The following is a 25664-nucleotide window of genomic DNA, read 5'->3' as shown; positions in this document are numbered from 1 at the left end:
TATATATATTTTTTTTTTTTTTTTACACAGAGCTTTGCTCTTGTTGCCCAGGCTGGAGTGCAATGGCACAATCTCGGCTCACCGCAACCTCCGCCTCCCAGGTTCCAGCGGTTCTCCTGCCTCAGCCTCCCGAGTACCTGGAATAATAGGCATGGGCCACCGCGCCCGGCTAATTTTGTATTTTTTGTAAGGACTGGGTTTCTCCATGTTGGTCAGGCTGGTCTCCAACTCCCGACCTCAGGTGATCTGCCCCCCTCGGCCTTCCAAAGTGTTGGGATTACCGGCGTGAGCCACCGCGCCCAGCCCCATATATTATTTATAAGTGCATATGACCTTATACACAAGGTTAAATGCAAATAATCTCTGCGGTGGGCCTGGCTCAGCTCGGCGAGGAAGCCCTGTCAGAGAAGGATGCAGCCTAGGCTGTCACTCTTCATTCAGCCCCGCATCTCATCACATCTTCCGTCAATCAGGACCTGAGGGGGCGGGGATTTAAATATTATCCAATCAGAGGCGCCAGGCTGGGAACCGTCCAATCAGGCACGCAAGTGAAACCGACAGGGCGGCTTCCGGGTTTGGCGGGGCCTTTGTCTCTTGCTGTGGCCTGAGCTCCAGGTCTCGCCTTCACTGATCTGTGTCCTCTCCTCCTAGAGGTCCAGGCTCTGTGGCCCTGTGACCTGCAGGTATTGGGAGAGCTACAACTAAGACGCCAGGAACACCTGGAAGCCTAGAAATGGTGAGAGTGCCGGGTCCGACATTCCGAGAGGGGAGGGGCTGGTTGGAACCGATGGAACGTGGCTGTGGCGGGACTCAGGCCTCTCCGCAGTCAGCTCCACAATCTGCGCCCCGAGTTCTCTTGTCCAGCTCGGCGTCAGTACCCATCAGCCATAAGATGGCGGCTGCGCTGACAGCCGGGCCCCGGCACGTCCTGTCTTCCTTGCGCAGTGACTGTGCCCTGGCCCGGAGCCCTCTCTGGGCAGCTCTGCTTCCGCAGCGCAGCGTCTTTCCCAGACTGTGCAGGGAGGGAGGAGCCTCACTGGAGAATCCTGACTTGGGGTGCGAGTTCATGAATGGAAAGAACTTTGGTCCTGGGTTCCTAGTTCCTCTTTTCTCCTATTAAAAATGTACAGGCCGGGCGGGGTGGCTCACGCCTGTAATCCCAGCACTTTGGGAGGCCCAGGCGGTCGCATCACGCAGTCAGGAGTTCAAGACCAGCCTGGCCAGCATAGTGAAACCCCGTCTTTGCTAAAAATACAAAAATTTGCCGGGCATGGTGGCACACGACTGTAGTCCCAGCTGCTTGGGAGGCTGAGGCAGGAGAATCACTTGAACCTGGGAGGTGGAAGTTGCAGTGAGCCGAGATCGCGCCACTGCACTCCAGCCTGTATAATGCAGCCTGTGTAACACGGAGCAAGACTCCGTGTCGGGGGGGGAGAAATTGCGCAGAAGTCACCGCAAGAATATTTAAGAAATTAATCAAAGAGTGATGCAAACACTGTATAGCACCCAGCTATGGTTTGTAATTTGTTTTTCATGGTGGGGCTTGAAGGAAAGACTTTTATAAGGTGCGTGAAGAAAGCCAAATTCAGTAATTGGTTAGGTACAGTTGTGTAGTTTCTCAGTTTGTACAATAAAGGTGAAAATTTTCTGGTTATGTAATCGGAGCTTAATTGGCAGTAGATAGTTGGTTAAGCCTGATTTTTTATGTCTTTCAATGTAGTAATTTTCAAAACGATGCTCTTGAGTTAGATTTTTTTTTTTTTTTTTTTTTTTTTTTTTTTTTTTGAGATGGAGTCTCGCTCTAGTCGCCCAGGCTGGAGGAGTGTACTGGCACAATCTCGGCTCACTACAACTTCTGCCGCTGCCCGTGTTCAAGCTTCTCCTGCCTCAGTCTCTTGAGTAGCTAGGATTACAAGATTGTCTCAGGATGTTTTGGGGTCAAGGTTTTCCTTTGGAAACTTTATGGGGTTATGTGTCCTCAGCCACCCTTCAGTTTTTTCCTGGTCCTGAGTTTTAGTACTGTCTGGAGATAAACCAAGATATCTGCTGTGGTTATGTCAGCTAGAGTGTCTAGTGGATATCAGCTTCTGGGTTATTTTCTCCCATAGGAGAACCTGAAGTCTGGAGTGTATCCTCTCAAGGAAGCAAATGGATGCCCTGGGGCTGAGAGGAATCTTCTGGTGTACTCTTTTTATGAAAAGGTAACCCCTTGAGATGTTAAAATTGTCTTTACCCAACCCAGCTTTCATCTCTTGGAGACACATTGCTGGTCAACCAATCAGATTCTGGTATTGAGGGGAAAACAAATAATCTTTGCCCCTGGATTCTCTAAGGGGGCAGAAAAATAGTGAAATAAATATAGTGAAAGTGAAATAGTGGAAAAAAGTGGAACATTTGTGACAGAAAAAAATAGTATCCCAAAAGACAAAAGGAAAAAGAAAAACACTGACCCCAGTGAGATGGTGTAAGAACTTGCAAACCTTTTTTTTTTTTTTTTTTTTTTTTTGAGACCGAGTCTTCCTCTGTCGCCCAGGCTGGAGTGCAGTGGCCGGATCTCAGCTCACTGCAAGCTCCGCCTCCCGGGTTTACGCCATTCTCCTGCCTCAGCCTCCCGAGTAGCTGGGACTACAGGCGCCCGCCACCTCGCCCGGCTAGTTTTTTGTATTTTTTATTAGAGACACAGTTTCACCGGGTTAGCTAGGATGGTCTTGATCTCCTGACCTCGTGATCCGCCCTCTCGGCCTCCCAAAGTGCTGGGATTACAGGCTTGAGCCAGCGTGCCCGGCAAGAACTTGCAAACTTAAATGCCCATGGGACAGTCATTGGGGCATAGTGTGGTGTCTCCTGAATGGGTGGTTCTTGAACACATAAGTGAGCAGGGGTGGGTGGAAGACTCTCAAGTGATTGAATGGCCTGACTTGAAACATGAGTCACACACATCTGTTTTTAATCAGCACTGCCACTCCCTGGGTTTGTCACCTTGAAAAGAGTTGTTCGATTATTTTAACCTCAGTTTTTTAGCTGTAAATTGTATTATATTAGTAGGGCTTGAAAGGTAGGAAAATATTTACCAAAGGCATAAAAGTGGTGGGTTTAAGAAAAAAATTGGTATCTAATAATATATTTCATTCATTAAAAATTCTCTATTCCCTTTTTTTTTTTCTCCCCAGGTGAGTTTAGAAATTTTCTCAGGTGTGTTTTTTTATGGCTGGGTGATTTCAAACAGAATTCTAAGGCTCAGCTTTTAGAATGCTACCAAGGAAATGAGTGGGGAAAATCTCTATTCCATTTTTTTTTTGTAGAAAATAAATACATTTCTATAAGAAAATGTGGTAGATAATTGGTGAGTTACATAGATGCATGAAAATATCATTTCCTCTTTTTGCAGGGTAAATTTGTGACAGTGAATATCTCTGTTCAAACCCCTTTATCTTGATTTCTGAGTTTCATGCTAAATTTTATGAGATGAAACTTGGTACCACCTAGAAGTTTTCCCATATGACTAATTGTTTACTAAATGATTCTTAATGGAATTAATAAAATAATGCATATATGAAAGAAATAGATACTTTTGCTTTTTTTATTGAGGTATAAATTGCAGACACTTTAAAATTTCCTTCCCTTATATGAACACTGTGTTTGAGTAATTTTGCTAGATTTTTCAAACACATAGTTTCAAAAACCAAGTGAATAAGTCTAACATAGAAATTAAAGCTTGAGCCCAGTGACTCAGAGCTAAGGCTAGTGTTGAGCCTGCAAAAGGAGTTTATTACAGGCTCAGTTAGTTTTTTTCTGGGGAGCCTCCCCTGCAGATGTCCCGCCTGCTCACTCTACCTGAGGAAGAAGCTTTTCTGCTGAGAGAGGCTACAGAGTCCTGGAAAGGTGGGGACCCACAGGCAGATACAGTTAAGGTTAAGATGGTAGGGGATTGGGAGGGTCTTACTGATGATAAAGTTGTTATTGTTTGAAGGCAGTTTCTAGACTTTGTAATATATAACAAAGTTAGTTTTATGTTAAAAATTTGAATTCCAAAAGACTATTGCAACAGGAAGAAATACCAACCGTAAGAACTTTAAGGATTGCAAAGTTTAGGCAGACAAGGGCTTTCTTTCATGGGGAGGAGCAAACAAAATTAGAAAGAAGTTGGAGGGGACTGGCAAATGAAGGGTGAAATAATCAGATTTTAGATCAGAGAATGTTTTACCCTGAAGTCAGCATGTTCTTGGGAGGGACATAAAATGGAGTTGTATATTGGCTCAGACTGACAGTAGCTCCAAATTCAGGAGCCTGTGAAAAATTTTATTTAGACCAATGAAGACAAATTCAGCTGATTTTTTTTTTTTTTTAATGAGAAAAAGAAAATGTGCAGAGTTCTTATCAGAAAGGGGTCACAATCCAAACCCCAAGAGAGGGTTCTTGGATTTTGCTCAAGAAAGAATTCAGAGTGAGTCTATAAAGTAAAAGCAAGTTTATTAGGAAACAGACGGAATAAAAGAATGGCTTACTCCATAGGCAGAGCAGCCCTGAGGGCTGTTGGTTGCCCATTTTTGTGTTTATTTCTTGATTCTATGCTAAACAAGGGGTGGATTATTTTTGCCTTCCCAATTAGACAATGTAAAGTAATTTCCTGATGTTTCCATGATGTCTCCGTGGCATTTGTAAACTGTCATGGCATTGGTGGGAGTGTAGCAGTGAGGACGACCAGAGGTCACTCTCATCCCATCTTGGTTCTGGTGGGTTTTATCCACCTTCTTTACTGCAACCTATTTTATCACCCAGGTCTTTATAACCTGTATCTTGTGCTGAACTCTTCTCTTATCCTGTGACTTCGAATGCCTCACCATCTGGGAGTACAGCCCCATAGGTCTCAGCCTCATTTTACCCAGCCCCTGTTCAAAATGGATTTGCCCTGATTCATTTGAAATGATATGTCTCTGACATTTCTCCCCTTTTTTTTTTTTTTTTAAAATCTGAGATGGAGTCTCACTCTGTTGCCCAGGCTGGAGTGCAATGGCATCGTCTCGGCTCACTGCAACCTCCACCTACCGGGTTCAAGTATTTCTCCTGCCTCAGCCTCCCCAGTAGCTGGGATTACAGGCGCCTGCCACCATGCCCTGCTAATTTTTGTACTTTTTTTTTTTTTTTAGTCCAATCAGTTTACTCTGCTTTCTCCATCTCCTCCTCCCATTAGTCAGCCATTGGAACTGGGAAACCTCCTACTTTCCCCCTCTTTGCATTCTTTCCACAATTCATCTTGTCTTTCCGCAACCATATCTCCTTAACAGACTGAAGATTCTGTCATTGAGAATAGAGTGATCCATAAACCTGGTCATCGCACTTTTTATGACACAGTGATGTGGGCCTCAGATCCTTGGCATGGTTTTCTCTGGATGCACTCCTGGATCTAATTTTTGTATTTTTAGTAGAGACAGAGTTTTGCCATGTTGACCAGGATGGTCTCCATCTCTTGACCCCGTGATCCACCTGCCTCAGCCTCCCAAAGTGCTGGGATTACAGGCATGAGCCACCACACCTGGCCGTAATCTCTGACTTCTTTTTTTTTTTTTTTCCTTGGGATGGAGTCTCACTCTGTTGCCCCAGCTGGAGTTCAATGGCTTGATCTCAGTTCACTGCAACCTCTGCTTCCCAGGTTCAAGTGATTCTCCTGCCTCAGCCTTCTGAGTAGCTGGGATTATAGGCACACACCCCTGCGCCTGGCCAATTTTTGTATTTTTAGTAGAGATGGAGTTTTACCATGTTGGTCAGGCTGGTCTCAAACTCCTGACCTCGTGATCTGCCTGCCCCCGCCTCCCAAAGTGCTGGGGTTACAGGCGTGAGCCACCGTCCCTGGTCAATCTCTGAGTTCTCTTTTTTTTTTTTTTTGAGACGGAGTCTTGCTCTGTCGCCCAGGCTGGAGTGCAGTGGCGGGATCTCAGCTCACTGCAAGCTCCGCCTCCCGGGTTTACGCCATTCTCCTGCCTCAGCCTCCCGAGTAGCTGGGACTACAGGTGCCCGCCATCTCGCCCGGCTAGTTTTTTTTTTTTGTATTTTTTAGTAGAGACGGGGTTTCACCGTGTTAGCCAGGATGGTCTCGATCTCCTGACCTCGTGATCCGCCCGTCTCGGCCTCCCAAAGTGCTGGGATTACAGGCGTGAGCCACCGCGCCCGGCCAATCTCTGACTTCTTTAAGCAATGTTTTGTGATTCTTGTCATAGGGATCTTTCACCATTCTGATTAGCTATATTCATAGATATTCTGTTCTTTTTGTGGCAGTTGCGAATGGGATAATGTTTTTGATTTGGCTTTTGGCTTGGATGTTTTGATGTACAGAGATTCTGCTGATTTTTATACACATATTTAGTATCCTGAAATTTTGCTAAAGTTGTTTATCAGTTTAAAGAGCTTTCCTGCTGAGACTATAGGGTTTTGAAGATATAGAATCATGTCATCTGCCCACAGGGATAGTTAGACTTCCTTTCTTCCTGTTTGGATGCCTTTTCTTTTCTATTTTTTTTTTTTTTTTTGAGACAGAGTCCTGCTCTCACCAGCCTGGAGTGCAGTGGCATGATCTCGGCTCACTGCAACCTCCGCCTCCCTCCTGGGTTCAAGCGATTCTCCTGCCTCAACCTCCCGAGTATCTGGGACTACAAGCGCACGCCACCATGCCTAGCTAATTTTTGTATTTTTAGTAGGGATGAGATTTCACCATGTTGGCCAGGATGGTCTCAATCTCTTGACCTTGTGATCCGCCCACCTCGGCCTCCCAAAGTGCTGAGATTACAGGTGTGAGCCACCATGCCCGGCGAATGCCTTTTATTTTCATCTCTTCTCTGATGACTCTGGCCAGGATTCCCAATTTTATGTTGAATAGGAGTTTTGAGAGAAGGCATCCTTATCTTGTGCCAGTTTTCAAGGAGGAATGCTTCCAGCTTGTGTCCATTCAGTATGTTGGCTGTAAGTTTGTCATAGATATCTCATTATTTTGAAGTATGTACCTTCAATATCTGGTTTGTTGAGGGTTTTAAACATGAAAAATGTTAAATTATATTGAAAGTGTTTTTAGCATCTATTGAGATCATCTTTTGGTATTTGTTATTAGTTCTCTTTATGTGATGAATAACATTTATTGATTGTATGTTGAACCAACTTGCATCCCAGAGATGCAGCCTACTTGATTATAGTGGATTAGCTTTTTGATGTTCTTCCGAATTCAGTTTGCCAGTATTTTATTGAGGATATTTTCATCAATGTTCATCAAGGATATTGGCGTGAAGTTTTCTATCTTTTGTTTGGTCTCTGCCAGGTTTTGATACCAGAATGATGTTATTCTTACATATAATGAGTTGAAAAGGTGTCCTTTCTTTTCAGTATTTTGAAATATTTTTAGTAGAAGTGGTACTAGTTCTTTTTTATACAACTGGTAGACTTCAGCTAGGAATTTGGTTCTTGGTTTTTTTTTTTTGTTTTTTTTTGTTTTTTTTTTGTTTTTTTTTTAGTAGGCTATTTATTACTAATTCAATTTTGGAGCTTGTTGGTCTATTCAGGGATTCAGTTTCTTATTTGTTCAGTCTTTGGAAAATGTGTCTTTGCTCCCAGGTTACTATTCTCAAGCTTGGCCCAAATAAACTCTCTTATATTCATGTTGCCTCCGCTTTTTCCTTTTAGGTAGTCATATTACGTAGAATGAGCTAGAGCAGCCTCTATGAGGGGATCTCTCCTTTGATTGTACTCCACGTGCTGTAACACCCAAGAATGCAGAGTGTGGTTGATCCTACCTAGAATCTGCACATAAGGTCTGGCATCTTCCTGGGATTTACAGGACAGGGTCAGACTTTAGATTGAGAATGTACAGAAAACCAACAGGAGGCATTTTCTCCATTGTGAGTTGTCAACATAGACATCTTAAAGCCCCCTTTGAGAGTGTGGTTCTTAAAACTTTTCAGATCTTGTTCAGTGATTTACCACAGTCATGCGAGAGGCTCCAGATGTAAATAGAATCTGATGACAGAATCAGCATTTTAAGAGTGAGATATCGAAGTCATAATGTATCCATAGCCATGACCACAACTATACCTACCTATAAAATGTGATACTGGAGTAGAGTATTCTTGTCCTTCTCCTTACCCAAAAGCTACCAAATTGGGACAAGTGATTAGGTTCTGGAACTCCACCAGGCCATTTTCTATTTAGAATCAGCCTGAATCTCTCCAGCCTGGATTATCACTGGGCCATCAGCCAGGGTCACTAAGAACCCTCTCACAATCACCTAGGCGTCTTTGAGACATTTGAGGATGTCTAGGGCAGAATTGTGTCAGGCTGACAAGAGTGGTTAATTCTGCTTCTGGCTTAGCGTAAGAGAAATGGGTCATTCTGTGTGTGTGTGTGTGTGTGTGTGTGTGTGTGTGTGTGTGTGTGTGTTTGTTTTTTGTTTTTTTCTTTTTTTTAGACGGAGTATTGCTCTGTTGCCTAGGCTGGAGTGCAGTGGTGCGATCTCGGCTTACTGCAGCCTCTGCCTCCCGGGTTCAAGTGACTCTTCTGCCTCAGCCCCCCAAATAGCTGGGAATACAGGCACTTGCCACCACACATGGCTAATTTTTGCATTTTTAGTAGAGATGGGGTTTCATCATATTGCACAGGCTGGTCTTGAACTCCTGACCTTGTGATCTCCCTACCTCAGCCTCACAAAGTGCTGGGATCACAGGGATAAGCCACCACACCCGGCAATTCTATGTTTTTTTCTCCCCTCATACAAGAGATAACTTTGGTTGGTCCCCAGATGAGAGTTTCTCAAGTTTCCGGGTACTTGGATGAAAGCAATAGGTCTGGTGACTCAAACAGATAAAGCAATTGTTTTCATTTTATATGGCCATTCAAAAAAACAGATGAAGCAGTCATGGTCCCTACTATCCAGGAACATTTTGTCTAGACTAACAACTGGATACATGTGTGAATTAAGCATTGTATGGTTGATACAATGAATAGATGTGTCCAAAAGAAATTTGGGCCACTCTTTTATATTGTTACTTCTGATATCTTCACCTGAAGGGATATTTATGGAGTGAAAGATTTGTTATTATTTGTTTTCTTTTACTTTGCTAAGAATATGTATTTATCTTCTAATATAATTATTCTAAAGAACTTTAAGACATTTGTTTAAATTGCTTATTAGTATATGTTATAAAATTGACAGGGCAGTGGCAAAAATAGATTAAAGTTACATAAGCTCTGGGATTTAAGATTTTCTTAGGTAAGCTTAGGAAAAACAGAACTGGAAATACCTTGGTGGCAGAGAGAACAGAATTCTACATAGGGTCCTTTCCCTGCCCAAATTCTGTTCAGATTCATCCTTTTTGGAGGCCTTATTTATGTCTGGCCCCACTCCAGAGCCTTGCCTCACAAAACTGATTTATAAAAATCAGAGTTTTGGCCGGGTGTGGTGGCTCACACCTGTAATCCCAGCACTTTGGGAGGCCGAGGCAGGCAGATCATGAGGTCAGGTGTTCGAGACCAGCTTGACTAACATGGTGAAACCTCGTCTCTACTAAAAATACAAAACTTAGCTGGGTGTGGTGGCACATGCCTGTAATACCCGCTGCTCAGGAGGCTGAGGCAGGAGAATCACTTGAACCTGGGAGGCGGAGGTTGCAGTGAGCCAAGATTGTGCCACTGTACTCCAGCCTGGCGACAGAGCGAGACTCTGTTAAAAAAAAAAAAAAAAAGGTTGGAGTTTTGTCTGGTGAATCTTGCTGCCTTTCTAGAGCTGGTGCTCACAATTTTCTGAAACCCAAAAACAGATAAATAAGAGAAATAAACTATTTATTTTAGGCTCTTATTTTTTAAATTTTATATTGAAACTAGTGCTTACAGAAGCATTCCATTTAGTGACTTGTTTTCTATTTCTGCCAATGTAGCAGTTGCTCCACAAGCCACAAACAAGAAAATATATACACAATAAAAATTTATTTAAACTACATTAAACTTTTTCTATGTTCTTCTCATTTGCCTATATTTAGCTTTTATTCTATACATTTAAAACAAAATCCATGACAGAGAAACAGAGGAAGAAATAAAAATGCTGAACCCTTTATCTAAATCCTGGGAATTATTGAACACTTAGTGTCAACTTTCAGGGTGTTATTAGGATTAAATCACATAATGTGTTATGCCCAGTATAATGTAATATACTCTAAAGCCCGTAGTACCTGCTTAATAAACATTGCATTAGTATGTGTGTACATGTTATTTTCCAAAGGCAGATTTATTCAGACATTGCTGCCTTCTGTTTGTTCTGTAAACTTTAAACAGCCAGCAAAGAATATAAAACTTTAAGATGGAGATTGGTTTTATTTGTACCAGAAGTATTTGTGTTGTGACAAGAGTGCTGAGTGTAAGGGACTCTGTGCTATGTCTGCTTCTCTCACTAGTGCTAATAATGAGCCCGGCGGGAACAACATCAGCATTGACAGGGAACTCGTTTGAAACACCCATTCATGGACCCTTTTCAGACTTGCATATTCACATTACATAGAGTGGGGCCAAAATTACCAAGCGAGTTTTAAGCTCTTTAAAGTTTGAGAGGCAATGCTTAGCTAAGTGGTTATCAGCCTCGTCTTTTTGTTTGTTTGTTTTGTTTTGTTTTTGTTTTTGAGACAGGCTCTCACTCGTCACCCAGTCTGGAGTGCAATGGCATAATCTCGGCTCACTGCAACCTCTGCCTCCCGGGTTCAAGCCATTCTCATGCCTCAGCCTCCTGAGTAGCTGGGATTACAGGCACTCGCCATCATTCCTGGCTAATTTTTTGTTTTTAGTAGAGATAAGGTTACATCATGTGGGCCAGGCTGATCTTGAACTCCTGACCTCAGGTGATCCATGTGCCTCGGCCTCCCAGAGTGCCAGGATTACTGGTGTGAGTCAGTGCACCTGGCCTCTGCCCAGTCTTCTAATTAGGATTACATGGCAGAAATCTCTGTACTTATGCCCTTTCCACGGATTTTGTTTATTGTTGTGGGTGGAAGCATCCATGTTGTTTTAATGAAGTGCCTCATGTGACTCTAAGGTGAGGTCAGAATCAAGTATGAGGACTTCAATATACATTCATGAGAGCTAAGTGCCACCTTTGTACTAAAGAGTGGTCACAGAGCTTGTTCTGTTTGGGTTTGGTAGGAACGGGAGTGTGGCTCATATTTCCATTACTGTAGCAGAAATTGCTGGTGTCTGTGGCAGGGGAGGGCACCGGAGGACAGGAAAAGAGAAACATACTTTTATATTCATAGAGCACCTCATTGTTCCTGAATCTCTTCTATTATAAAGGACAGAGAAATGGGTGGACTTTTTCTGCAGGATTTTCCTTCTATTTGTGCGCATGATGGCAGCAGACAAAAAGGTGGTGCTGGCATTTTTAAATGAATATTCTCAAGATGCAGGTGTAACTTGTCCAGAGAATGTTATCTTAAAAGGATTTTCAGAGAAGGAGAGAAAAAAATGGCCTTTTTTCAGCTAAACATGTCTCAGATGAAGAGCTGTGTGCACTCTGCTTCATGGAATGCCATGCGTTTAGTACTTGCAAACCTTTACTTCCCTACTTGTGTTTTTCCTCCCTAAGGAGTTTGTTTTAACTACATTTTAAAATTCTTATAATATTCAAGGCTTTCTGCAGAACAGTTCCCTTCTATATACCAGAGCTTTCTCTGCATTCTCTACATCATGGCTTCTTATATGCCATGCAGAATTCCTACCATGAATTTATAATCGGCACTATTAAAAATGTTCCCTTTGTGGCTGTTAAAATGGGGAGATGTAAATACTCAAGATTCCTATTGGGGGAAAGCTGGGGTCCCTAGTAAAGATGGAGAACATGTAATGTTGAGGTTTCATCTGTTTTCTCTATTAACTCTATGCAGAACAGGATTAAGAAAATCCTTATTTAAACAGAATGCCATTTATTACCCAGAAAGTTCTGAAAAAAATTATTAGGAGATATCTGCTCTCTATGGTGCTAAACAAAGACTACTTAAAATCACTATTAAAAATAACAGAACATGGGAGATATCTGTATCTTGAACTTTGTATAAAACTATGTATCGTTATAGTTACATTCAGACTATAATTTACTGTTTGAGGGGCAATATCTTAGCAGTGATGCCATGTTCTTCTATGTGCATCAGCACATCATAAAAATTTGTTGGCTGGATGTGGTGGCTCACACTTGTAATCCCAGCACTTTGGGAGGCCGAGGTGGGTGGATCACCAGAGGTCGGGAGTTTGAGACCAGCCTGACCAACATGGAGAAACCCCGTCTCTACTAAAAATACAAAATTAGCTGGGCATGGTGGTGCATGCCTGTAATCCCAGCCACTTGGGAGGCTGAGGCAGCAGAATCACTTGAATCCAGGAGGTGGAGGTTGCAGTGAGCTAAGATGGTGTCATTGCACTCTAGTCTGGGCAACAAGAGCAAAACTCCATCTCAAAGAAAAAAAAAAGAAGAAAGAAATTTAGAAATTCAGACTTTACTCCAGAGCTTCTGAAGAAAAAAAATCTGCACAACAGGATCTCCAGTTTATTGTTCACCTTTAAAGTTGACAGGTACCTTCTAACTCAACATGTCTTTTTTGTTTGAAAAATAAACACAACTCAAATTTTATGATGTAAATATAGCAGTCAAAGTGTACAAATTTTTGTTTATGCCCTTAATTTTATACTTCTCATCCACAGAAGTATCTCACATACACCAGTGTTATGGATCTTATGCCATTATCTTCTCTCAGAGTTCGAGAAAACATTAGATAATATTTATGTGTTAAAAATGATTGGGGCCAGGCATGGTGGCTCACGCCTGTAATCCCAGCATTTTGGGAGGCCAGGGTGGGTGGATCACCTGAGGTTGGGAGTTAGAGACCAGCCTGACCAACATGGAGAAACCCTGTCTTTACTAAAAATACAAAATTAGCCAGATGTGGTGGTGCATGCCTGTAATCCCAGCTATTCAGCAGGCTGAGGCAGGAGAATCGCTTGAAGCCAGCATGCGGAGGTTGCCTCTGTCTCAAAAAAAAAAAAAAAAAAAAAAAAAAAAAAAAAAATTATTAGATGATTTCAGCTATTCCTGTAAGTGAGAAGCAATTCTCTTTATTCTCTCATTTCACTTTAATTCAAATAATAAATTCTGCCCATGGCCACTTGGTAAATATATGTGTGTCTTGTGTGCTTGTGTTTTTCAGGGGCCATTGACATTTAGGGATGTGGCCATAGAATTCTCTCTGGAGGAGTGGCAGTGCCTGGACACTGCTCAGCAGGATTTGTATAGGAAAGTGATGTTAGAGAACTACAGAAACCTGGTCTTCTTGGGTGAGAATAACTTTAGTACACAATTACTAATATACCCTAAAAGTTTCATTTCTCTTTTCTTCATAGAATAATTTTTGGTAATTTATGCTTTGCATAAATGAGTTTCTGATACTTGTTCTTAAGAAAATCTTGAGGATTTATCCATGTAGAAAAGAATTTTTTCAGGATGTTTTATCTTGACTTAAACTTTCCACATTCCTGGGCTGATCTGTATCCTTCACTTTAGATTAGTGGCAATTCCAGAAATTTAGTGGCATAAAATATTGTTGCCCATATCTTAAAATCTATTTGCCACCACCAATTTTTGATTAATGAATACCAGGTAGTGAAATTAAGAACCTACAAATGTAAAATGTTTTCTAAATACTTAGAAATTTCTGTTATAAATTAGTATTTTAGGATTAATTTTCTAGAATATTCTAATACATCCTCTTTACTAAGCACGGTACTAGGTTGGTAACTGAAGAATATGAGAAAGATTCATGTTATTTATTTTTAATAAAGCAGGTATTGCTGTTTCTAACCCAGACCTGATCACCTGTCTAGAGCAAGGAAAAGAGCCCTGGAACATGAAGAGACATGTGATGGCAGATGAACCCCCAGGTAGGTGAGAGTGACACAACAGATGACATGAATGAGAGGTCCAAAAAAAAAAAAAAGAAAGCCAATGCTTAAAATGTTATTTGAGAAGCTGTGTTCCAAAGCAAATATTTTCTGGGAAGCCTGAGGGTTTTTTTTTTTTTTTTTAAATTTTTCTCTGGCATAGGGGCATCTTCTGTCTTATGCTTTTAAATTCTTTAAGGATTCTTTCCCTTTGGTGATCTCCCTTCAAGTCTGCCGTCAGAACCAAAGTCCTCTTCATGGCATACGAGATTCACAATCTGACTGCTTTTCCATTGTTTTTGGGGACACACAAATATCTACATGATTTTGAGAAACTCTATGTTAAACTATTTTCTTTTCTTTTCTTTTTTTCTTTTTTTTTTGACGCTGAGTTTCACGCTTGTTGCCCAGGCTGACGTGCAATGGTGCAATCTAGGCTCACTGCAACCTCCGCCTCCTGGGTTCAAGCAATTCTCCTGCCTCAGCCTCCCGAGTAGGTGGAATTACAGGCACCCGCCGCCATGCCCAGCTAATTTTTTTGTATTTTTACTAGACACAGGGTTTCACCATGTTGGGCAGGCTGGTCTCGAACTCGTGACCTCAAGCAATCTGCCCGCCTTGGCCTCCCAAAGTACTAGGTTTACAGGTGTGAGCCACTGCACCTGGCCAAACTATTTTCTTAGTTCTCTTTTTGTATCATGTTTGAAATGTGTAAGAGGTAGTGGTTTCTTTTCCATTGTTTGTTGTTGTTGTTAACTTTTCTGCACATTCTATTCTGTTCTTATTACTATATTCTTGATATATAGTTTGAAATTATAAAGTGTGATGTCTTTCTACTTTGTTCTTTTTCCTCACGATTGCTTTGGCTATTTGAAGTTTATTGTAGTTTCTTAGAAATTTTAGAATTGTATTTTCCATCACTGCGAAGAAAAATGCCACTGAAATTTTGATAGGGAATTTATTGAATCTATAGATTACTTAGATAATAGGACACTTTAGGCCGGGCACGGTGGCTCAAGCCTGTAATCCCAGCACTTTGGGAGGCCGAAACGGGTGGATCACGAGGTCAGGAGATCGAGACCATCCTGGCTAACACGGTGAGACCCCATCTCTACTAAAAAAATACAAAAACTAGCCGGGCGAAGTGGCAGGCGCCTGTAGTCCCAGCTACTTGGGAGGCTGAGACAGGAGAATGGCGTGAACCTGGGAGGCGGAGCTTGCAGTGAGCTGAGATCCGGCCACTGCACTCCAGCCTGGCCGACAGAGTGAGACTCCGTCTCAAAAAAAAAAAAAAAAGATAATAGGACACTTTAACAATATTTATTTTTTCAATCTGTAGACATGCAATATTTTTAAATTTGTGTCTTCTCTAATTTCTTGTATTAATAACATATCTTTCCTTGTAAAGATTTTTTACTTCCTTGGTTAAATTTGTTCTCAGAAATTTATTATCTTAATGCTATTTTAAATTGTTTTCTTTCTCTGTTAGATAGTTTGTTTTAAGTGTATGGAACAATAACTTAATACTTGTATGTTAATTTTATGTTTTGCTAATTTACTGAGTGTATTTATTAATTCAGACAAATTTCAATGTAGTGTTCATGGTTTTTTTATATATAAAATCATATGATCCACAAACAGCAACTTTTTACTTACTTGTCTTCAATTTCAATGACTTTTTAAAAATGTTTTTGACTCATTATTCTGCCAAATACTTCCAGTGCTACGTTAAAATAGAAGCATTGACAATGGGCACAATATTGTTTTGCATTAGTGTCTGTGAATTTGAAGGAGCAAACAACTCCTCAAGCTTCTGTAAACTGGTTTCAGTAGGTAAAGATCTTTTTCTGTTATGTCTCCAGGGTCATAGAATGCTGTCCGGGTTTGTAGTAGAGAGGGGGTGTAGCTTGGTCACAAGGCTGCTGGGACTGCACTAGGGTCTACCTTTAGTTGGCTTGTTACAGGGGCTTGGGTAGCTGTAATCCCCATTTTATTTTTGGACAGACTGAATATTCTTCAGGGCTTTCATCTGTAGAGCAGACAGTAGGGCAGGTTTCTGCAGTCAGGCTCATATATAATGGCCCTTATATCGGGATGTGAATGAGTATGGCTTTTATTGAGTACCAGAGAGGATTACTGTAGTTATGCAGACAAATTCTTTTGTAATGGTATATCAGTGTTGCACAGCAGATTCTATGAGTAAATATGTCACTTATTATTGTGCAGTTTCAGTGTTTTGTTAATGTAGGTTTCTTAACATCGAGTTATTGTGTTTTTTTTGTTTCACTTTTGTATTATAATTTTGGACAGCTTGCAATTCGGTTTATCTCTTGTAATTAAGAGATAAATCAGCCATATGTCTGCCACAATTAGATATATATGTGTGTCTGTTTATCTATAAATATGACCCCAATATTGGTTATGGCTTATCTTGTATTTGTTCTTTCTTAACTAATTTTCAGTGGTTTTATCTCATCTAAGTGAGTAGTCATGGAAATATTTTCGCCATCTCTTATTTTCACCATGTGTTTAATGATGGTGTTTCTCTCACCTTTGTGTACTTTTATAATTTGAAGGTAATTTTTGAAAAGATTTATAAAACTATTTTTTTCAGTTTTTCCTTTAGAAAAATTAATTGTTGTAAAAACACATAATATTTACCATCTTAAATCTATTTAAGTGTACATTTTAGGGCCAGACATGGTGGTGGCTCACATCTGTAATCCAGGATTATTTGAGCTCAAAAGTTTGAGACCAGTCTGGGAAAATATGGACATATGTTTTTCAAGATGTTTATTAAAAATAGCCAGGCATGGTGTTGTGCATCTGTGGTTCAGGCTAGTGGCAAGATTGAGGTGGAAGGGTTACTTGAGCCTCAGAGTTTGAGGCTCAAGTGAGCCATAATTGTACCACCACACTCTAGCTTTTTGACAGAGTGAGACTCTGTCTCCAAAAAAGAAAAAAAAAACACAACTCTACATTTCAGGCAGTCATGTTAATTATATTCACATTGTTATACAAAAGACTTTTAGATATTTACATTTTGTGAAACTAAAACTCAATACCGTTAAATAACAACAACCCATTTTACCCTCTTTCCAGCCCTTGACAAACACCCTTCCTCTTTCTGTTTTTATGAGTGTGACTAATTAAGATATCTCATATAAGTGGAATCACACTGTAGCCATCATTTCGTTACTGGCTTTTTTCAGGTGACATAATATTCTCAAAGTTTATCTTAAACTGTGACAAGATTTTCTTTTTTTTCTTTTTTTATTTTTTATTTTTGAGACGGAGTCTCCTGTCGCCCAGGCTGGAGTGCAATGACGCAATCTCGGCTCACTGCAACCTCTGCTTCCTGGGTTCAAGCAATTCTCCTGCCTCAGCCTCCCGAGTAACTGGGACTACAGGCGTGTGCCACCATGCCCAGCTAATTTTTTGTATTTTTAGTAGAGACAGAGTTTCACCATGTTGGCCAGGCTGGTCTCGAGCTCCTGACCCTCAGGTGATCTGCCAACCTCGGCCTCCCAAAGTGCTAGGATTACAGGTGTGAGTCACACCGCTTGGCAAGATTTTCTTTTTTAAGACTGAATAATATTTCACTGTACACATGTTACATTTTTGATGTGTTTATAAATCAAGAGACAACTGGGTTGCTTCAGCCTTTTAGCTTCTGTGAATACTAGTACAATAAACATAGATGTTCAAATACGTCTTCCAGGTCATGTGTTACATATTTTAAATTGCTAAACAGGATTGCTGTATTTGATGATAATTCCATTTTTAATTATTTGAGAAACATTTATAACATTCAAAAATAATGACTGCATCTTTGTTTTCTACCAACAATCAACGTAAGTTTTATTTTCATTGCATCATCAACAGATTTGGTGTTTTTAAATAATTTATAGTGGTCATTGTAGTGGGTATGACATGATTTCATTTTTCATTGTTTTTTTATGTGTTTCTCTACAAATTACTAATTTTGCATGTCATTTCAAATGCTTTTTTCATTTGTGTATCTTTTATGATAAAAATTTAGTTCAGTTGTTAATTTTCAAATCAAGTTATTTAACTTATTCAGTTTTAAGAGTTTTATATATATTTGAATATTAACTATCACATGTAATATGGAAATATTCTTATCCATTTGCTAGAAGGCATTTTCACTCAGTTAAATGTTTTGTTTTAATGTGCAGAAATTTTGAAGTATAGTATAATTTTTTTTGTTGTTGCTCATGCATTTAGTGTCTTATCTAAGAAAATGGTGCCAAGACCAATGTCCTGTTTTCTTTTAATTTTTTTCTAAGAGACTTACTAGTTTTTTTATGTCTAAGTATTTTACTTAAAATGTTTTTGTATATGGTTCAAAGAAACGATCCAACCTTATTTTATCAGTATTGATATTTAGTTTTTAACATTAGTTTTTGAAAAGATTATTGTTTACTCTTGGCAGCTTTGTAGATCATTTGATTATTTACAAAAGGTTTCATTTCTGGGCTCTGTATTCTATTCTTTCATCTGTTTATCTGCCTTTGTGTCAATATTACACTGTTTTTGTTACTGTAGCTTTTAATTTTTTTTTGTTATTATTTTTGAGATGGAATCTGGCTCTGTCACCCAGGCTGGAGTGCAGTGGCTCAGTCAGCTCACTGCAGCCTCCTCCTCCTGGATTTCAGCACTTCTTCTGCCTCAGCCCCCCGAGTAACTGAGATTACAGGTGTGCGCCACCATGCGTGGCTAATTTTTGTATTTTAGCAGAGACAGCGTTTCACAGTGTTGACCAGGCTGGTCTCGATCTCCTGAGCTTAGGTGATCCATCCACCTTGGCCTCACAAAGTGCTGGGATTACAGGCGTGAGCCACTGCACCTTGCCTAATATGTTTAAAAATCAGGAAGTTTAATGCCTGTTTATTCTTTTTCATGGGTGTTTGGCTATAGTTCATAATCAAATTTTAAAATTTTAAACAATATTTGTGTAATAAAAGTGTGCTATTGTGATTTTTATAGAGATAATATTGAATTTGTTCACCACTGTAGGTTGTATTGACAACTTAACTAAATTAAACTTTTTGAACCTTGAGCTGAAGAGTGTGTTTGATTGATTGACTGATTGATTGATTTGAGATGGAGTCTCACTCTGTCGTCCAGGCTGGAGTGCAATGGCATGATCTTGGCTCCCTGCAACCTCTGCCTCCCAGGTTCAAGGAATTCTCCTGCCTCATCCTCCTGAGTAGCTGGGATTACAGGTGCCTGCAACTATGCCTGGCTAACTTTTGTGTTTTTAGTAGAGACGGGGCTTTACCATGTTGGCCAGGCTGGTCTCAAACTCCTGACCTCAAGTGATCCGCCCACCTTGGCCTCCCAAAATGCTGGGATTACAGGCATGAGCCACCGCTCTTGGCCTTAGTTTTATTTTATAAGTCCTGGACTCACGCAATTTTCTTGCCTTGGCCTCTCAAAATGTTAGTATTACAGCCTTGAGCCACTACACTTGGCTCATGTGTTTTTTTTTTTTTTTTTTTTTTTTTAAATATATTATTGGATTTGACAGTTTTAGTTTTGCTTTTTTTTGAGACAGAGTCTCACTCTGTCACCCAGGCTGGGGTGCAATGGTACGATCTTGGCTCACTGCAACCTCCGCCTCCCGGGTTCAAGCAATTCTCCCGCCTCAGCCTCCCGAGTAGCTGAGATTACAGGCACCCACCATTATGCCTGGCTAATTTTTGTATTTTTGTAGAGACAGGGTTTCATTATGTTGGCCAGATTGGTCTTGAACTCCTGACATTAGGTGATCTGCCCGCCTCTGCCTTCCAAAGTGCTGGCATTACAGGTGTGAGCCACCACACCCGGCCTACTTTTGCTTTTAATTTTTAATTTCATTCAGTTGTGGGCAGAAAACACACAGTGTATGATTTTGGTTGTCTTATATTTATTGTTGTTTTGAAACAGGATCATACTCCGTCACCCAGGCTGGAGTATAGTGGCATAATTTTGGCTCACTGCAACCTCAGCACATATTTGCACTTGACTCAAGTGATCTTTTCTTCTTCCTGAGTAGCTGAGACTACAGACATGCACTACCATGCCTCGCTAATTTTTTGATTATTTGTAGTGACCCAGTCTCATTATGTTATCCAGTCTAGTAGCAAACTTCTGGTCCCAAGTGATCCTCCCACCTTCATCTTCCAAATTGTTGGGATTAGATGTATCAGCCACTACTCTCAGGTGGTATTCTTTTTTTTTTTTTTTTTGAGATGGAGTCTCGCTCTGTCACCCAGGCTGGAGTGCAGTGGCCGGATCTCAGCTCACTGCAAGCTCCGCCTCCCGGGTTCACGCCATTCTCCTGCCTCAGCCTCCCAAGTAGCTGGGACTATAGGCGCCCGCCACCTCACCCGGCTAGTTTTTTTTTTGTATTTTGTAGTAGAGACGGGGTTTCACCGTGTTAGCCAGGATGGTCTCGATCTCCTGACCTCGTGATTCGCCCGTCTTGGCCTCCCAAAGTGCTGGGATTACAGGCGTGAGCCACTGCGCCCGGCCCAGGTGGTATTCTTTAATAAGACTTTTTATGTGTCCTAACAGAATATATCATGTCCAGATAAAAATATTGTATATTCTCTTGCTTTTAACTGGACAATTTTGTACATGCTGTTAAGCCTGGTTGGTCTGTGGTATGGCTTGGATGTCCATGTTCTGCAAGGCTCATGCTGCAACTTAATACTCAATATTGGATGTGGAACCTGGTAGGAGGTGTTTTGGTCATAGGGACAAATTCTCATAAATGCCATGGCACCATCCTTTTAGTAATCAAAGTTTTTACTACATTAATTCAAATGAGAGCTGGTTCATTAAAATAACCTGTCTCCTTCACCTCACACTTGCTCTGTCTCTTACCATGTGATATGTCCAGCTACTCTGTCTTCCACTAAGATTGTAAGTTTCCTGAGACCCTCACCAGAAGCAGATACTGACTGGCACACACTATTTATACAGTCTGCCAAATTGTAAGCCAAATAAACCTTTTTACTTTATAATTTATCCACTCTCAGGTATTTGTCTATATGCAAAATAGTTAATACAGTCTATAATGCTGTTTTTTTATTGATCTTTTATCTAAATTTTTATTTATTATTGCAAATGGGATCTTGATGTCTACAATTATTATGTTGCTATGTATTTCTTGCTTTACCTTTGCCAAAATATGCTTTATATATTTTGGAGTCCTGATTTTATATATATATATACACACACACACACACACACACACACACATATACACACACACACACATATAAACATAAATAGATAGATATGATAGTTATAGATTCTTGACCCATTTGGCTATTATATAATACCAGTGTTTGTCTCATGTTAGTACTTGACTTAAAGCATATTATACTCAATATAATTACTATCACCTCACCCAATTATGATTACTATTTGCATGGAATATAGATTCTTTTCATTCTGTTACTTTCGGCCTATTTGACTCAATGCTAAAATGAGTCTGTTATAGACAGCATATTGTATGCTTTTTTACTTAAACTACTCAGGCATCTTATTTCTTTTTCTTTTTATAAATTTATTTATTTTTGAGATAGAGTCTCACTCTGTCAACCAAGCTAGTTTGCAGTGGCATGATTACAGCTCAATGCAGCCTCAACCTCCCAAACTCAGATGATCTCATCTCAGCTTCTCAAGTAGCTGGGCTGCAAATATGTGCCGTCATGCCCAGCTTGTTTTATTGTTTTTGTTTTAGTAGGGACAGAGTTTTGCCATGTTGTACAGTCTGGTCTCAGACTCCTGAGTTAAAGTGATCAGCCCCCCTGGGCCTCCCAAAGTCCTGGGATTACATTTTTTTATTAAGTAGTTTAATTAATTTATATTTAAAATGATTGCTTAAAGAAATAAAGTTACTATTACCAGTTTCATTGTTATTGTTTTTTAAAAAATATTATTTTTTGTGTATTCTGGGATACATGTATAGGATTTACAAGTTTGTTACATAGGTAAATATGTCCCATAGTGGTTTACTGCACCTATCAATCCATCACTTAGGTATTAAGCCCTGCATGCATTGGCTATTTTTCTTGATGCTGTTTCCCCTACTCTGACAGGTTCCAGTGTATGTTGTTCCCCTCTGTGTGTCCATGTTTGTTTTTTTGTTTTTGAGACAGAGTCTCCCTCTGTCGCCAGGCTGGAGTGCTGTGGCATGATCTCAGCTCAGTGCAACCTCCGACCCCCGATTCAAGCAATTCTCCTGCCTCAGCCTCCCAAGTAGCTGGGATTACAGGCACGCACCTAATAATGCTCAGCTAATTTTTGTATTTTTAGTAGAGATGGGGTTTCACCATGTTGGCCAGGATGGTCTTGATCTCCTGACCTCGTGATCTGCCCACCTTAGCCTCCCAAAGTGCTGGGATTACAGGTATGAGCCACTGTGCCTGGCCCATGTGTTCTTATTGTTCAGTTCCCACTTATGAGTGAGAACATGTGGTTTTTGGTTTTGTGTTCCTGCATTAGTTTGCTGAGGATAATGGTTTTCAGCTCCATCCATGCCTTTGCAAAGTACATGATCTTATTCTTTTTTATGGTTGCATAGTATTCCATAATGTATATGTACCACATTTTCTTTATCCAGTCTACTATTGATGGGTGTGTGGGTTGATTCCATGTCTTTCCTATTATAAATAGTGCTGCAATGAACATACACATCCACATACCTTTATAATATAATTATTTATATTCCTTTGGGTATATATCCAGTAATGGGATTGCTGGGTCAAATGGTATTTCTGGTTCTAGGTCCTTGAGGAATTCCCATACTGTCTTCCACAATGATTGAACTAATTTACGTTCCCACCGACAGTGTAAAAGTATTTCTGTTTCTCCACAGCCTCACCAGCATCTGTTGTTTCTTGACTTTTTAAAACAGTATGGCGATTCCTCAAGGATCTAGAACTAGATGTACCATATGACCCAGCCATCCCATTACTGGGTATATACCCAAAGGATTATAAATCATGCTGCTATAAAGACACATGCACACGTATGTTTATTGCGGCACTATTCACAATAGCAAAGACTTGGAATCAACCCAAATGTCCATCAGTGACAGACTGGATTAAGAAAATGTGGCACATATACACCATGGAATACTATGCAGCCATAAAAAAGGATGAGTTTGGTCCTTTGTAGGGACATGGATGCGGCTGGAAACCGTCATTCTTAGCAAACTATCACAAGAACAGAAAACCAAACACCACATGTTCTCACTCACAGGTGGGAACTGAACAATGAGATCACTTGGACTCGGGAAGGGGAACATCACATACCGGGGCCTATCATGGGGAGGGGGGAGGGGGGAGGGATTGCACTGGGAGTTATACCTGATGTAAATGACGAGTTGATGGGTGCTGACGAGTTGATGGGTGCAGCACACCAACATGGCACAAGTATACATATGTAACAAACCTGTACGTTATGCACATGTACCCTAAAACTTAAAGTATAATAATAATAATAAATAAAAAATAATAATAATCATTATTCTTACTGGCATAAGATGGTATCTAATTCTGGTTTTGATTTCCATTTCTCTGATGATCCCTGATGTTGAGCTTTGTTTGCTTTTTGGCCATATAAATGTATTCTTTTGAGAAGTGTCCATGTTCTTTGCCCACTTTTTAATGGAGTTGTTTGTTTTATTCTTATAAATTTCCTTAAGTTCCTTTTAGACTCTGGATATTAACCTTTGTCAGATGAATAGGTTGCAAAAATGTTCTCCGATTCTGTTCACTCTGTTGATAGTTTTTTTGTTGTTGTTGTGGAGAAGGTTTTTAGTTTAATTAGATTCTATTTGTCAAGTTTTGCTTTTGTTGCAGTTGCTTTTGACGTTTTCATGATGAAATCTTTTTCCATGCCTATGTCCTGAATGGTATTCCCTAGATTTTCTTCTAGGGTTTTTATAGTTTTGGGTTTCACATTTAAGTCTTTAATCCATCTTGAGTTAATTTTTGTACAGGTGTAAGGAAGGGTTCCCATTGCAGTTTTCTGCATATGGCTAGCTGGTTCTCCTAGCACCATTCATTAAATAGGGAGTTTGTTCCTCATTGCTTGTTTTTGTCAGATTTTTCAAAGATTAGATGGTTGTAGATAAGCAGTCATTTATGAGTTCTGCATTCTTTTTCATTGGTCTATGTGTGTGTTTTTATACCAGTACCAGGCTGTTTTGGTTACTATAGCCTTGTGGTGTAGTTTGAAGTCAGATAGCATGATGCCTCCAGCTTTGTTCTTTTTGCTTAGAATTGTCTTGACTATATGGGGTCTTTTGGGTTCCATATGAATTTTAAAATAGTTTTTTCTAATTCTGTGAAAGATGTCAGTAATAGTTTAGTGGGATAAGCATTGAATTACTTTTGGCAGTATGACTGTTTTTACAATATTGATTCTTTCTATCTTTTCCATTTATTTGTGTCCTCTCTGATTTTCTTGAGCAGTGGTTTGTGTTCTTCCTAAAGAGGTCCTTCACTTCCCTTGTTAGCTCTATTCCTAGATATTTTATTCTTTTTTGTAGCAATTGTGGATGGAAGTTCATTCATGATATGGCTCTCTGCTTGTTTATTGTTAATGTATTGAAATGCTTGTAATTTTTGCACATCGATTTTGTATCCTGAGACTTTGATGAAGCATCTTATCAGCTGAAGAAGCTTTTGGGCTGATACTGGGGCATTCTAGATATGGTATCATGTCATCTGGAAACAGACAGTTTGACTTCCTATTTGAATACCCCTTATTTATTTTTCTTGCCTGATTTTCCGGGCCAGAACTTCCAATACTCTGTTGGATAAGAGTGGTGAGAGAGGGCATTCTTGTTGTGCCAGTTTTCAAGGGGAATGCTTCCAGCTTTTGCCCTTTCAGTATGATATTGGCTGTGGGTTTGTCATAAATGACTCTCATTATTTTGAGGTATTTTCCATAAATACCTAGTTTATTGAGCATTTTTAACATGAAGGTGTGTTGAATTTGATCAAAGACCTTTTCTGCATCTATTGAGATAAACATAAGGATTTTGTTTTTAGTTCTGTTTATATGATGAATTATATTTATTGATTTGTTTATGTTGAAAAAGCCTTGCATCCCAGGGATGAAGCTGACTTGATCGCGGTGCATAAGCTTTTTGATGTGCTGCTGGATTTGGTTTGCCAGTATTTTATTGAGAATTTTTGCATCAATGTTTATCAGAGATACTGACTTAAAGTTTCTTGTTGTTGTTGTTGTTGTTATATGTTTGCCAGACCTTAGTACCAGAATGATGCTGATCTTATAACATGAGTTAGAGTGAAGTCCCTCTTTTTCTATCATTTGGAATAGTTTCAGAAGAAATGGTACCAACTCCTCTTTGTACCTCTGGTAGACTTCAGCTGTAAATCCATCTGCCCCTGGGCATTTTTAGTTTGTAGGCTATTTATTACTTGCTCAATTTGAGAACTTGTTATTGGTCTATTCAGGGATTCAAATTTTCCCTAGTTCGGTCTTGGGAGGGTGTGTGTGTCCAGTAATTTATCTATTTCTTCTAGATTTTTCAGTTTATGTGCATAGAGGTGTTTATAGTATTTTCTGATGGTTCATATTTCTGTGGGGTCAGTGGTAGTATCCTCTTTATCATTTTGTATTGTGTGTATTTCTTCTCTCTTTTGTTCTCCATTACTCTAGCTAGT

General features: G+C 40.0%; 1 protein-coding gene across 1 annotated transcript in view; it reads left to right on the top strand.

Moving 5' to 3' along the window:
* The first annotated feature begins 550 nt into the window (after positions 1 to 550).
* Positions 551 to 25664, top strand: part of LOC103234279 (uncharacterized) — a 102385-nt gene continuing 77271 nt past the window's right edge. Inside the window, 4 exon segments of the mRNA XM_037992347.2 lie at positions 551 to 736; positions 2109 to 2201; positions 13215 to 13341; positions 13849 to 13944. Of these exon segments, the coding sequence (XP_037848275.2) occupies positions 734 to 736; positions 2109 to 2201; positions 13215 to 13341; positions 13849 to 13944 (319 nt within the window). The 5' untranslated portion in view covers positions 551 to 733.

Source organism: Chlorocebus sabaeus, chromosome 6 (genome assembly GCF_047675955.1).
Source record: "Chlorocebus sabaeus isolate Y175 chromosome 6, mChlSab1.0.hap1, whole genome shotgun sequence".
Taxonomy (NCBI): Eukaryota; Metazoa; Chordata; class Mammalia; order Primates; family Cercopithecidae; genus Chlorocebus; species Chlorocebus sabaeus.
Note: the sequence above shows the minus strand (reverse complement) of the source record. Positions and strands in the feature narration are given on the sequence as shown.